The sequence below is a fragment of the Brassica oleracea genome, chromosome C4 (genome assembly GCF_000695525.1).
Source record: "Brassica oleracea var. oleracea cultivar TO1000 chromosome C4, BOL, whole genome shotgun sequence".
Lineage (NCBI taxonomy): Eukaryota > Viridiplantae > Streptophyta > Magnoliopsida > Brassicales > Brassicaceae > Brassica > Brassica oleracea.
The window spans coordinates 44,396,061-44,411,123 of record NC_027751.1 but is presented as its reverse complement, the minus strand read 5'-3'; the positions used below and the strand labels follow the sequence as shown (position 1 = coordinate 44,411,123).

Genomic DNA, 15,063 nt, shown 5'->3' with positions numbered 1-15,063 from the left:
GAGATAATAGCTGTAAATGTTTAACAAAACCCAAAAAGTACGAGAAAAAGGACCATTGGTTGTTTCAGTTTTTTCGTTTTTGTTAAAGAAAGAAAAAGAAACTTGTTTCAGTTTTTTCTCAATTACAAAACCTTTATCAATGAATATAAAAAGCAGAATTATAGAAGGAGACCATAAAGAAAGAAAGAGAACTTGTACTTTTTATTTTATGGTGTAATCAATTATACTGGAGAATGCTTGTCTAATTTCTTGGCTTCATGGTTCTCTTTTTCTTGGCTCAAAAGCGGCGTTGTATCCCTGTCTTTCCCCTGTTAAAAAGGTAACAAAACCAAAAAAATTAATTAACAAAACCAACACTCTTCATTTTTCTTTTTTACTTTGTTGGTGTGATACTGTGATGACGTACAATAAAAGAGGACTCGGAGGAGCCTTGTTTTGATTTAGAAGCAACGGAGCAGAAGTAGGAGTAGAGAAGCATGCCAAGGACCGCGATTAGGATTCCTGCGATGTTACGAGGAGTGAATGGATCGTGGAGGAGAGTGTAACCAAAAGCAAGCACCAAACACGTTTTGAGATGCCCCAAGACTTGGTACGTCACCGGAGATGTCTTTCCGATCACTAAAAACGTGCTGAAGTTAACGGAAACCGCTATTAAACACGACAGCGTTATGAACCCCTGCATGGATACAAACAAGATTGACCATTGTCAAGTTTCACAAACTTATTATATCTAGGGCGAACCAATCAACCACAAACAACCATATTAATTTTATTTATAATGCCAACTGAAAATGAAGGAAATGAATATAATGATGTAAGATTACCACAACGATAGGAGAGTAATGGAAGGAGAAGACGTTGAGGCGAGTGAGGTATTTGTCGACAAAGGGACCCGAAACAAATAGTATAGCGGCTTGAAACGGGGCCGATTGGTAAAGGAGTTGTGTTGATGTCACGTTCAGTCTCTTTTGGATAGTGTTTGTTAGCTTCGCCAAACATACAAAATATACATTAACATTACGGATTAAATCATTATATATTGATTTTTTAATAAAAACTGAATTAAAACATACAATTTGGCCGACGCAAGTTGTTGCGATGGCAAGGAGAGAGAGAACAGAACCAACAAAATTGAGCTGAAGATCTGTGATTGATGCTATTCCAACCCCAACCAATAGCAAAAACAATGAGAATTTTATCTTTCGACTGCAAAATCAAATATGCCAACATGTGAGGGATGCTATATATGTGTTATTTAATAATCATGAATAACTAAAAATAAATAAGCAAAGGTTCACCTGAACTTCTTGTTGAGGAAGAGAGTTTCCAATAGTACAGTGAATGGAATGATAGCAAGTTTGGTCATCTGCCGTAATTCAAGGACAAAAAAATAAAAGCTGGTCAATCGTATAAATGTCACATGATGATGATTATACAATTTATTGGAATAAATATACTTGATAGAAGCCGATGGAATTGAAGCCGAGGCTGAGATTCAGAAGACCAATGGAGATGCCATTGAGGAGGCCAAAGAGAACAACAGTCTTTGTGTCTATTGGTTTATTTTCAAAGAAATTTAGTTTATATGCCACATGAAGTGTGCAATATGTTACCATCAAATGCCAACTTGTTAGTGTCGTTGCTGAAAGAAAACCATATTACAAAAACAGATCAAGATAAAGATAATATTTACAACATATGTTGTCACGTTAATTGAATGATTCAATTGATCCATATTTATAAAAGGTAAAATACCAAAAGGGAAGCCAAGATTGGTCATCAAAGCTTTGTTGCAAATTACAATGGAGACAGAAGATGCTACAGACAGAAACAAGGCTCCAATCACACCCATTTGCATACTCTTCATCTCTCCCATTTTCCTCTCTATTTCTCCTTGCTATCCTTCAAATCTATCAGACGAGAAGAGAGAAAGAGAAAATTATATTCTGATGGGAGAAAGAGAAGCTTTGTGAATGTGATGAGGAATGGATAAGCAAAAGAGAGATATGAGGTTTTTATTCTTTGTTAGTCCAAAAATGGTTGGTGCCTGACACCAAACTTCTAGTTGGTCAGTGTCTTCTGTTCTGTTCTTCCTAATTCCATATGTTCTTAATTATATCATTATTTATATATTTAAACACAAGATACATGAGAAAATACTCTTATGATGTAGCTTAATATATGGGTTTCCTCATACGAGGCTACTAATAATGATATGAAAGCAAACTTTAAACCATAAAAAACAATGAAAGTTAAACAGCCAACACAGAAAATAATAAAGTAAAGGGAGACATTACGGAATTCTATGGACAAATAATAATTGACTTAAATCAAAAGCAAAAAGGAAGGTGAAACTGAAATGTTCAGACTTTTCTTCTGGAGAGAATATTATAACACATCAGAAAATATAAATAAATTGGATTTGGTGTGAAGCTTCACACTCACTCCAAACCAATGATATATACCCTTCTCCTCTCCTTAATTTCCCCACCAATTACGTTATCTATTAAGAGCAATATATAAAATTGATCGAGAGACTGGTAATAAGACTGGTATTACTATTAACCTTTCAAAATATAATAAAATTAATTGTGACGCAAGATTGCGAAACAAAAGTACTGTTAAATCAAATATCATTGAGATGTTTAACCATGATTTTACTTTGGTTTTAATTTTACTTTGGAGATTTTCCAAATCCTTTTATAAATGAAGAAACTTATGATTTAAATTCAATCTTTTGCGTTCAGGTTTAAATTTTGCTTTTGGAAACAGACAAATTACTTTAAACCAGATTTTATAGGCTGATGAATGGACAGTGTAGGAAATAGATTTCACATATGAAACACGGACCGGAAAACTCATCAACTATGCTCCACGAAGCGGGTCTGAGACTGTAACGTCCCAACTAGTGCCGGCATTTGGGTTTTCGATTTGGATCGGTTCGAATTATTCAGGTTGGGATATTTATGAGCTGTTTAGGAACCGGACATGTTTCAGGTCTGATCGATTTGGGTAGTGTCAGATTTTGGTTTGTTTCTATTTTTCTATAAAATCCAAAGTCGAACTGAATTAGAAACAGTTCAGGTTTGGTTCGAGTTTAAAGCCAAAAAATTGAAAACCCCTGAATATCTGAGTTAAATCTGAAAACACCCAAAATATATTCGGGTAATTCGGAGATATATATATATATTTATTTATAAATTAATATATATATATATATATATATATATTAAAATTAATTAATATTTTATTATATTTCAAATATTTGGGTATCTGTCTGTTCTGTTCCGGTTCGATTTCAATTTTTTGGGTAGAGAGAAATAGGAACCATTCATGATTTGGTAAGTTTTGATCTGGTTTCGATATTATTTTTTGGGTTTCGGATAATATGCCCAAGCCTAGTCCCAACGTACAATCAACATCTTCTACTTCAGTGCCATCTTGGCAGTCAAAGCGTCGAGGCAGCGAGCTGAACATCTCAACGACTTTCTTACTTTTTCAAGAGATCATCACTTTGATTATCAATAAAATCTAATTTTGGTTCAATTTTTACTAAAGTTCTACTCTTAGGATATACATGGTGGTTGCGCTTGGATGAGGTTATTATAAAAGGAGATATATGCTTAGGATTTTAGGCAGATTCTGACTAAATACTTTGTTTGCTCTTCAACCTTCGGTTCAACCATTTTCTTACTTTCTCAAGAGATCATTGTACTAAAACACTTAACTTCATAGCCGTAGACATGCAAAAATCAAGAAAATAAATAGAACATAATATTAAAGCTATATCAAAACTATAACTCTCATACAGTACAAATAAAAAGGGTTTCACACGCCCTAACATCATAACCTATAGTATAAGGTATAATGTTTGATATACAAAAAGAGTTTTTTTTTTTAATTGATAAACAAGAAAACAAATGTATTTTCTTATTCTTTCACCACCATCCTCCCAAGATACTCCTTATCAGCATCTGCTAATCGGTTCTGAAACATAGTCCACTCCTTTTTGCATCTCTCCCTCACTCCTTGCCAAGGAGCTTTCCCATTCTCTGACTTACCTTGACTCCCAAGCGAAGGTATCACTTTATGAATGATCCACTGCGAATCCACAACTCCAATCTTCTCATGAGCAGGCTGCAGCAAGTGATTTTCATCATCAATAATACCAATAACCTTAGCTGTAGTGAAAACATAGAGACACAAACTACTTACTTCAACGCATCTTCTGAGAGCAAAGTCCAGACCCCATCCATGAACCAGATCGTTCTGCAACAGTTTGAACAATGATGTATAGATCACAGATACTCTGACAAAAGATCTGAGCTAAACACAAACCTGAATCATATGCCACACACATCGCCAAGCTTCTCTGGAAAATACAGGCGCCATTATTTCTACAAACCTGTGGGAAGGAAGAACAAAGCTGAGTACTGACAACAAATAAGCACACAAAGATGGTGAGAGAAGAGGAAAGAGATTTATTTACGCAGCACAAGGAGGTAAATGTGGGTCACTACACCATCCTGATTTTTCTTTAGTATTTCTGTTAATAAACAAACACATTCTTGACTCAAGAACCAAAAGAACAAAAAAAAGGCAAAAGAAGAATCGTTTAGGATCTTCTTACTTGTGGACCTCTCTGTCACCTCTCCTCTTTGTCATTTCCCATGTAAGTCCATTGTTGGCCTCTAGTCCTGGTTGAGAAATCTCCAAACCATTCTTCTTCACTAACTCAATGTACTTATCTGCATTGAAGTGCTCCACACCAAGGTCTTCATCCCATATGAATATGTACTCGTAAGCAGAAACAACATCAGGATGCAAAAATCTCTTTGCGTACCACCTGAATAAAACACACACTCTATTAGATGAACACTCATCTTTCAACTACTAGATGACTCACCATTTTGTTTGCTTTCTTGTACTGATATGAATAGCGGTCTTGGACCACTCAAACTGGTCCCACTCGGTTGTCCGGCCATCATAATGGAAAAGCAAAATCTGAAAATCTTCAGAAAACTGACAAGAAAATGACGAGAAATCTTCAGTGTATCTACCAAAGAGAGCATCATACTAACTGAAAACATGCGGAGATTGCAGTAACCTTCTTAACAACTGTATTAATATGGTTCCTCTGCTCAAACCCAACTGTAAATGTCACAAGATACTTTGGCTTCTTCTTCAAATCCTGCCAAAAGTTGTTGTTTCACTATTTTAAAACTCATGTATATAATGTTTAGAAAATAAATGTTAGAAAGTGCACATACTTCATTAGGTTCTCCCCATAATCTGCGCAAGTAAAGATCGGTTTTTGCCACAACAATCCCTGGAGGTAGCAGTTCTGCACCGTGCGGGTTGGTTGGAACATATATCTGCAATCACACACACACACACAAAAGATAACACTTTATGCTCAATGACAGGCTAGAGTCTAAGACACTTCATCCTTGTTATGAACAAACCCGAACTAACTTGAAGAAAGCAAAGAAACTTAAAAGCAAAAACGAATTGAGGCAAATACTCGTTTAGAATTTGTATATTGATTATGGAATGAATACATTACAATCTTTTAAATCCGTATTTATAGTAGCCTCAAAACCTGATTTTCTAAACATCCTTGTCTGCGGATGCATACATTATCTACCTGCCTAAAGCGAATGCTAACATTTTCATGGATACACAGAGATTTCAGACACTTCGAGAATTAACAATCCTCAATATATTGCTGATCTCTCATATATATAAACTACTCCTTGTACATATATATGTGTCACAATTCTATCAATGAATCAATCATATCCATAGAGCAAATAAATTTGATACATTACATGTTGAAATGGTCTTAAAACTACAAGCCATGACGTCATTCATACCTCAGGAAATTTTCTTGAACCGAAATCTTCAGGGGATTTGTGAGTAGATAACAAATGCCCATCTGATAAGGCTACATCAAGGGATGATATAAGTGCCGAGGGAAAGTTAATCTGCAAGAATACACGAAACTAAAATAAAAAACATGACAAAATGAAAAGAAGAAGAAGCACAAAGATGTTACCTTTAAAGAAAGTGAGGGTAATGTAATGCCAATAAAAGTCCCAACCACGATTCCTAGAATTGTCGTGATGACAACTTTTGCGTTTTCATTTGTTCTTCGAGGAGCTAAACCACTGCAAAGAGCTCCAACCACTTGAGTAAATCTTTCAAACTGACTCCTTTGTGTTTTACAATCAGAGAAGCAAGCTTAGAAAGAAACATACATACCTTCTGTGCATTGTTCCCATCTGGGTTTTGCAATTTATCTTCAAAATCAAATCTTGAAATCTTGAGGCAAGGCTTCGTCTTTAAGCAATAAAACCCAAGAAAATAATAGTTTTTAGTGGAGAAGAAACCTGTGAATCAAGAAATGGAATTTACTTAGAGGTTTTAGATCTCAGAGGAGATTTGTGTGATCTGCGAGAGCAAAAGAGTGACAGAGTGTGTGTGTGTGTGTGTGTGTGTGAGAGAGAGAGAGAGATGGGAGAGGCCTACATATTCTCAAAGGCCCAAACTCTATGCTTAATTTTGTTAATAAATGATGATTATAAAGGTAACCTCTATTATATTAGTGCACGCATTAGTGTATTTTTGTTTCATTGTTAGTGGACTTAATTACTTAGTCAAACTTAAGTAATGTCAGGTGTTTTTAGACGTCTTGATTATAAGTCAAACTAAATTAATATCGGGTACTTTAGACGACTTTATTAGAGGAATCTTAGTCAAACATAATCAATGTCGTGTTCTTTTTTTTTGAGAAGACTCAATTTCACCTAGTCGAGGACTACATTGTTTTGATTTAGCAAATATCTCAAGGAGATCGAGATACTATCGGTTAAAAACAACTGTAACAAATCTCGAATGGTTAACTTCGAAAGTGCTAACATAAATCAGTAGATAGTCAGCAATACAATCCACGATTGAGTTTAGTTTAGTTTTATAATGATGCTAAGCTTTTATGTTTCTTTCTTTTCTCGATTTTAAAAATGTAAAAAAAAATGTCTTAACATTTTAGAGGACTAGAGGATTGTGTGATAAAAAAAATTTCTTTTGTTTCGTCATGATTAAATTATAAATCTAAATCTGTGCATTTCTTAAATCTATTATAATAATAATAATAGTAATAATAAGTTGACAAAAGGTAATCATATAATAAAACTAGAGCATGATATATATAAATCAGTTTCAAGTATTACTTGAATTTGTGATTAAAAATAAGAATTTGTGATTTTTAGATTTTATTTTGATGTTTTTAATTGAGCTAGGAATATTTAAATTATTAATAGTTTATAGTTTGAGTTTTAATTCTACTGTAAATTCTTAGAGACAAAAGCATGTTGGTATAAATAACTATCAGGTTTACATTATTATACCATGAGCCGAAAGAAAGTTCTATGGACTAGGTTTTTTTTTTAGAAATTGCACTCCTTGTACAATAATTTGCACGGTTAGAAGTTTACTTTTCACGCTGATGTGCCTTTTTAATGATTCTTCTACCCCTTTTCTTCTTATAATACAACCTAAATCGTAACTCCTTTCTATCCCATCTCTCTTCTTTCCTCTCTTAAATCTTTCTACTATGTCGAGAGATCTCACCTCTCTTATTTTATCTCTTTCTTCAGAGTTTTTTTTTAACTCTTTTATGTCTCTTGATATCTCTGATCTTCTTCTCTTCAGATTTATCACCTTCTCTTATTTGCTATCGCCATCTCACCATTACACAGTGACCTCACCTATGCTCAAGCTCACCGTCATGTCGTCACCTCACGTTTGCTACAGCTCGCCGCCACTTCACATTTGCTACAATTCGCCTTCATTTCAGTCAATGGAGAAGAGGAAGATCCATGATGCTATAGAGGAGGAAGAAAAACAAAAGGAGAGAGAAGGAATAAAAAAATGAGAGAGGATGAAGAGAAAAACATAGACTCCCGGAGGAGACGACGGAGTCTGGAAGTAGAAGATGACGGAAGAGTGGTCCGTCTGTTTACTGATGACATCATGGATTACTAGTTGCATGATTCTCAACCGCCATAGGCTCATAGTTGGTGAGTCTCAACATGAGTCTGCTTGATTCTGGACATCAACTCGGCATAACACATAGGTAGTGTATCAATGGATTCCATCAAGTTACCCCCTCGTTTTTTTTATGTTGATGATGAATCCGTTAGGTTATGAATTGTTCCAAACTAACTAACAATAGACATAACCATCATTTGATCCAATAGCCGGTAATTTTAATTCTAAATATCAGCTAACATGTAAAGTATCCGTATAATTCTAAATATAACCATGTTATTTATGGAAGATCTGAAAATTTATAATATAACCATGCTAACTTACATATCAATTATATAAGCTCTATTTATATGAGTTAAGCTACCATTACCCAAAAATAGAATCAAGGAAGATGAATACAAAAACATATATTTATTACCCGGATAATTATAATCGAGAAAACATGTCTAATCAGATAACTGTAGTGTTAACCGACCATTTATTAAAAATACTAACTACAAATAATGATATCTAGATAATTAATAAATGGTGAAGAAAAGTGAAAGATATTTCCAAGAACCATGGTAACAACTAATAGTCGGTACTTCACCCTTAATAGACTCTCGTCTTCTGAGCTGATCCGCCCGAGATGGTACTTGACGACGGTAATGCGGAAAAGGCGGCAGTGGATGATGATGGTCATAAAGAGCATTTATTGAAGCGTGAAGAGTGAATGAGCTATTTCTTAAACAAGGCTCGTGGTTTCGAGCTTGTTTACGCGCCGTCGTGTAACCACATCCAAAACTTGATGGTTTGAGTGAGAGAGATTTGAAACTGAGTGTGTGAATTTGTGGCAATGAATCTAAGGATGATAAAATTTCTTAATAGAAAGGATCCCGATCTAAAAAACGATGATTTAGTGTTTGGCAATTTATCTGTGTGGAAAAGATGTGTTTGTGGTTTGAAGGAGGAAACGAGTGTTAGAGAGATAAAGAATATATATATATATATATATATATATATAGAGAGAGAGAGAGAGAGAGTATATGCATGTAAACCCGTGTGATTTCTAGAGAGAATAGATGCACCGTCACATCGTCACGCCATCACACCATTAAACTAGAGAAGGAATAGGGTCATAACAGTTATTTCTCATCTTCTGCAGTTGAGCCTCACGTTTGGGCCATTGTTTTTTCAATCCCTGCAAATTTCTGAATCTTTGTATATTTTGTTTGCAAATCGCTCTGGTTTTTTAGCAACAAACATGCATTATAAGAAAGAAAAAGGGTTCATGCCCAAGTTGTTACAACATTGTGAAGACATGTTTTAGCTAAATTGTCTGCAAGCCCACTCTTCTAGGAATGAAAAAAAGATAGAAATCAAAGATAGATGATAGATATTCGATATTCGATAATCGATAAAACTCCGTAGAAGATCATCAGTTTAGAGATTGAATTTTTCCAAGTAAGGCGTTGTTGAAAGTCTTGATATCTTTGAAGCCAAGGCCTCCCATTCCTTTAGTTTTGTAAGTCTTTCCCACGATAACCAAAACATTTTTTTGCTGTATTTCTATCCCAACAAAAGCATATCAGAGATAACTGGATTCTTTTAGAAAGCCCCACTGGTAATGGAAGCAAATCATTGCGAAGGAAGGATAAGCTGATAAAACAGTCTTGAGCATGGTCAGTTTGCCAGCTGTAGAGAGGAACGTCGTTGACCAGCTCACCGCTTTAAGCTTAATCTTGTCAGTAAGGAAAAAAATAGAGATCTTTCTTCTTGCGGCCAAATTGTTATGGAAAACCGAAGTGTTTTTTTTTAATTGAATGTTAAATTTAATTCAAAGAAAAAATACCTTGTTACATCAAATGTGTCATATGCTTAAATTGTAAATCTCTATCTTCTCCTATCAATAAACTTGCAAAACAAATTTAAAAACACTTCTATCTTGAGTTAAACCAAAAAGACATTCCTCCTCCCAAGTCCTTATTCCCTCTCCTCTGTGGAATGGTGAAACAATTTCCTCATATTCTTATCCAACCTTTTGACCAACACTTCACTTGGGGAAGGACTCTCATTATGTCTCCTTCGATTCCTTTCCATCCAAATGGTATGCACAGCAGATTGCATCATATAGCGAATAACAAAAAGCTTAACTTTGCTCCAGCTTTGATTGATAGTTGTAAGTCGAACTAGGCTCTCTCAATCCACTGTGAATTGATCTCGCAAGACTCCTTTCATTAGAGCTTCCCATATTTGCATAGAGTAAGGACATTGGCAGAAAAGGTGCATTGCAGTCTCTAATGGGTTTCTACATAGAACACATGAACCATCAGCATTGACATTCCAAGCTATCATACGATCTCTTGTTGATAGTCTCCCTTGAATCACCATCCAAGTAACAAAAGCATATTTGGGAGTTGCATGCTTAAACCACACAGCATGATGCCATGAGCAAAGTTGGTGCTTCTCTCGAATATTATGCCAAGTTTCACAAGTGGAAAATACATTTTTGTATTTACCCTTCCCATTTCTCCACAAAGACACATCTTTCTCATCTACCCAACTCTCCTTAAATTTCTCAATTTCCAACTCCACTGTATTTAGAATATGAGCTCGATGATACCTCTTCCTGTGATTTCTACAAGCTTCCACAGTTTCATTTGCAAGAATACTCATATCAATGTGCCCTCTGCCACTCAGAACCTCATGTAAACAATCCAAAGAAGACCAAGCTTCAAACCAAAAGGAAATTTTTTTCCCATTTCGCACCTCCACCTGATATAAACTTTTTGCAATCTCACGACATTTCAGAAGCTTCTTCCACATCCATGAACGACTCTGCGTATTCTCCGTTATCATCCAAATAGAACCCTTCCTTATAAGATATGTTTTTATCCAATTTACCCAGAGAGAGTGAGTAGATAGAATCCTCCAAATCAACTTAAGACAGCTTAATAAGTTTACCTCCTTTAAAGGTCTGACACCCAACCCTCCTTCTTGCTTTGTTTTAATTTAGTTTTCCTCCCATTCAGCTCCGGACCAGACCAAAGAAAACTTGAGCATATTCTCTCAATTTCTTTAATACAGCCACTAGGCAATCTAAAAGCAGCCATCCAGAAGTTCGTCAAACTCATAATAACTGAGTTTATAAGTTGTAGTCTTCCAGCATATGAAAGGAACCTTCCTGTCCACGAACTCACTCTTTTCCTGATCTTCTCTGTCAGAGGAAGGTAATCTAGCACAGTCATTCTCTTTGTTAACAACAGGAGTCCCAAGTAACGAACTGGAAGTGACCCAGTTCTGAACTGAAAATCACTAAGAATCTCCTCTCTCTTCTGCATATTACCCGCCATAAACAAAATAGACTTTTTCATACTTATCTTCAGCCCACTCATTCTATCAAAATCATAAAAAACTCTTAGAATCCCTTCAATGGACTTCCGAGTTCCATCTGCAGACACTATTAGATCATCAGCAAATCAAAGATGTGTAAGATCAATGTTTTTGCACTTCGGATGATATCCAATTCGACCTCCATGAGCAGCTTCATCAATCATCTTTGACAGCACATTCATACAAATGAGAAATAAGTATGGAGACAAAGAGCAGCCCTGTCTTAACCCTCTTACTCTGAAAATAACCCGCCAGCTCCCCATTAACTTGCACAGAGAAAGAAGCTGAAGTAATGCAGAAAGATATCCAGTTTATAAACTTTTCGGGGAGACCAATAGCGGTTAAGGTATTTAGAAGAAAAGACCAATGGAATGAGTCAAATGCCTTTGAAATGTCTATTTGCATAACACATCGAGCAGAGATGTATCCTTTACTATTTTTGTTGCCAGCAGAACGTTCTCCATAAGCACACTTTCCTTTATGAATGCAGACTGATTCAACGTAATGAATTTAGAAAGAATACCTTTTAGCCTGTTTGCAATGATCTTAGATATAGCTTTATAGAGAACGTTGCAACAGGAGATGGGTCGATAGTCTTTCATCATCTTACCTTCCTCATTCTTTGGTATAAGAGCCCTTATGGTAGAGTTCACTCCCTTTGGCAAAAAAACCTTCACGAAAATGATTGTATTGCCACTATGACATCTTCTCCAATTATTTCCCATGTTTCCTTGAAGAATTCAGATGTGTAACCATCTGGCCCTGGAGATTTACTTCCCAGCATATGAAATATAACATCCTTTATCTCTTCTCTGGTGACTTCTATTAGACACAAAGTGTCCCACATCAATAGTTGGAAGGGATCCTAAGTAATATATAAGATAGATGGACCACTCCACTTATTACCAATTGGTTTTAGGTTGGAAGCCCGTCTAGCTTAACATGGTATCAGAGCCCGATCCACGAAGTCCAACCCGATCCATCGATCTGGCCCAAAGTTGGCCTATCGATCTTTGCCCGAGCATTCCGAGATTGACGCTCAAAGAGTCATCATCTCGAGGGGGCGTATTAGACACAAAGTGTCTCACATCGATAGTTGGAAGGGATCATAAGTAATATATAAGATAGATGGACCACTCCACTTATTACCAATTGGTTTTAGGCTGGAAGCCCGTCTAGCTTAACATTCTCTCTCAAGCTTCCTACAATCAACCTCGCTACATTGGAACCCCAATAGCTCTTTCAATCTATCCACCGAGACTCCCTCAAAATCATTCAGTTGCTTCGTCATAAACACTACAAGAAAACACAGTTTTAGCAAGGAAATTTAACGAGGAAAACTATTCCTCGTGAAATTACGATGACTTAACGATGAAATTGCGAGGAAATAAAGTTTCCTCGTAATGGCCTTGTAAAATACCGAGTAAAGCTTTTCCTCGTAGAATCGTCGTAAGTTGACGTGGTTTTTCCGAGAAAAATGTGTTTCGTCGCAAATTCGTCGTAATTTTAGCATGATTTTTACGAGGAAATAACTTACGAGGAAAGAACGAGAAATCCACCAACTTAACACGTTTTTTTTGCCACCAACCTAATTTTTCGTCGTAAATTCCTAGCAAAATTCAACTACCAGATTCGAAAATTTTCTATATATATGGAGGTTTGAACATAATTTTAAGCACACCAACAAGAAAAAAAACGTGAAAAAAATGTCGGGCTTGGGAAATATTTTCGAGTTGCGGAGGTGGATGTATATGCATAGAGATGCTAACGGGAGAGTGACGAAAGAATATCTTGCTGGGTTGGAGCGTTTTATGCATCTAGCAGATTCTACACCGCTCGCCCAAGAAAGCGGTAAAATATTCTGTCCTTGTAGGAAATGTAACAATTCAAAGTTGGCAAATCGTGAAAATGTTTGGAAGCATTTAGTAAATAGAGGTTTCACGCCAAATTATTATATCTGGTTTCAACATGGAGAAGATTATAGTTATGATCAGAATGAAGCTAGTAGTAGTAATAGCAACTTTCAAGAAGAACCGGTTGATCATCAATTGCATAATGCACATAGTTACCATCAGGAGGATCAGCCGATGGTAGATTATGATAGGGTTCATGATATGGTAACTGATGCATTCGTAGCTCATGATGATGAAGATGAAGAACCTAACATAGATTCAAAAAAGTTTTATGAAATGTTAGATGCGGCAAATCAACCACTTTACAGTGGTTGTAGAGAAGGTCTCTCTAAATTGTCATTGGCTGCTAGAATGATGAATATTAAAACTGATCACAATCTACCTGAAAGTTGCATGAACGAATGGGCAGATTTATTTAAAGAGTATTTGCCGGAAGACAATGAGTCTGCTGATTCTTATTATGAGATTCAGAAACTGGTTTATAGTCTTGGGTTGCCTTCGGAGATGATAGATGTTTGCATCGACAACTGCATGATCTACTGGGGAGATGATGAGAAGTTGGAAGAATGTCGATTCTGCAAGAAACCACGATTCAAGCCGCAAGGAAGGGGACGTAATAGGGTACCGTACCAAAGGATGTGGTACCTACCAATTACAGATAGATTGAAAAGATTGTACCAATCGGAGCAGACTGCTGGAAAGATGAGGTGGCATGCCGAGCATACTCAGACGGATGGTGAGATGACTCATCCATCAGATGCAAGAGCCTGGAAAAATTTTAACAAAGTACATCCGAATTTCGCTAGCAATAGCCGGAATGTGTACCTCGGATTATGCACAGATGGATTTAGTCCATTTGGAATGTCAGGGAGACAATATTCATTGTGGCCTGTCTTTCTTACGCCATACAACCTGCCACCGGAGATGTGCATGCAACGGGAGTTTTTATTCTTGACCATATTAATACCCGGTCCGAAGCATCCAAAAAGGTCACTTGATGTTTTCCTACAACCACTGATAAAAGAGTTGAAAGATTTGTGGTCAACAGGGGTGAGGACGTATGACTGCTCAACGAAGAAGAATTTTACGATGCGAGCTATGCTTTTGTGGACCATAAGTGACTTTCCTGCCTATGGGATGTTGTCTGGATGGACTACACATGGGAGATTAGCTTGTCCATATTGTAATGGAACGACAGATGCATTTCAACTGAAGAATGGTAGAAAGACAAGTTGGTTCGATTGTCACCGTCGATTTCTTCCAGTTGGCCATCCGTACCGAAGAAACAAGAATTTGTTTAGGCACAAAAAGGTTGTGAGAGACACTCCTCCTCCATATCTAACTGGAGAACAAATTGAAGCGCAAATCGACTACTACGGAGCTAACGAAACAGTTCGCTGGGGTGGTAATTGGCATGTCCCTCGTAATATGCCTGATTCTTACGGTGTTCATCACAACTGGCACAAGAAGAGTATATTTTGGGAGTTACCATATTGGAAGGATCTCCTTCTGCGCCACAACCTTGATGTGATGCATATAGAGAAGAATTTCTTTGAGAACATCATGAATACAATATTGAATGTCCCAGGGAAGACAAAAGACAACATAAAATCGAGGTTGGACTTGCCGGATATTTGCTCAAGAAGCGAGTTACATATTAAAAGCAATGGGCAAGTTCCCGTTCCGATATTCAAATTGTCTTCAGAAAAAAATCGGTGTTGTTCAA

At 36.4% G+C, this 15,063-nt stretch overlaps 3 protein-coding genes across 3 annotated transcripts in view; 1 reads left to right on the top strand and 2 right to left on the bottom strand.

The window, feature by feature from the left end:
• On the bottom strand, positions 1-2,104 carry LOC106339826 (uncharacterized membrane protein At1g06890-like). Its single transcript, XM_013778700.1, has 7 exons — positions 1,756-2,104; positions 1,458-1,642; positions 1,299-1,366; positions 1,074-1,206; positions 825-986; positions 407-676; positions 1-308 (listed from the first exon to the last, which is right to left on the bottom strand). The coding sequence occupies exons 1-7, from the start codon at positions 1,874-1,876 to the stop codon at positions 222-224; spliced, it is 1,026 nt and encodes a 341-aa protein (XP_013634154.1). The 5' UTR covers positions 1,877-2,104; the 3' UTR covers positions 1-221.
• Positions 2,105-3,777: 1,673 nt separating this feature from the next.
• On the bottom strand, positions 3,778-6,507 carry LOC106339583. The gene is made up of 11 exons (XM_013778419.1): positions 6,265-6,507; positions 6,059-6,170; positions 5,877-5,987; positions 5,271-5,375; positions 5,108-5,191; positions 4,907-5,022; positions 4,631-4,846; positions 4,490-4,546; positions 4,339-4,405; positions 4,216-4,269; positions 3,778-4,137 (listed from the first exon to the last, which is right to left on the bottom strand). The coding sequence occupies exons 1-11, from the start codon at positions 6,282-6,284 to the stop codon at positions 3,931-3,933; spliced, it is 1,149 nt and encodes a 382-aa protein (XP_013633873.1). The 5' UTR covers positions 6,285-6,507; the 3' UTR covers positions 3,778-3,930.
• A 2,173-nt stretch (positions 6,508-8,680) lies between these two features.
• LOC106338991 overlaps positions 8,681-15,063 on the top strand; it is an 8,851-nt gene continuing 2,468 nt past the window's right edge. The window contains exon 1 of the mRNA XM_013777838.1: positions 8,681-8,729. Coding sequence (XP_013633292.1) covers positions 8,681-8,729 — 49 coding nt within the window. The remainder of the gene's footprint in view (positions 8,730-15,063) is intronic.

Coding starts and splice junctions, on each gene's coding strand:
- LOC106339826 (XM_013778700.1), bottom strand. CDS start 1,876: ATGGGAGAGATGAAGAGTATGCAAATGGGTGTGATTGGAGCCTTGTTT. Junction 1,643..1,755: donor CAATCTTGGCTTCCCTTTTG/GTATTTTACCTT, acceptor GTTTTCTTTCAG/CAACGACACTAACAAGTTGG. Junction 309..406: donor CCTCCGAGTCCTCTTTTATT/GTACGTCATCAC, acceptor CCTTTTTAACAG/GGGAAAGACAGGGATACAAC.
- LOC106339583 (XM_013778419.1), bottom strand. CDS start 6,284: ATGGGAACAATGCACAGAAG. Junction 5,192..5,270: donor TATGGGGAGAACCTAATGAA/GTATGTGCACTT, acceptor AACTTTTGGCAG/GATTTGAAGAAGAAGCCAAA. Junction 4,138..4,215: donor CTCTCAGAAGATGCGTTGAA/GTAAGTAGTTTG, acceptor CACTTGCTGCAG/CCTGCTCATGAGAAGATTGG.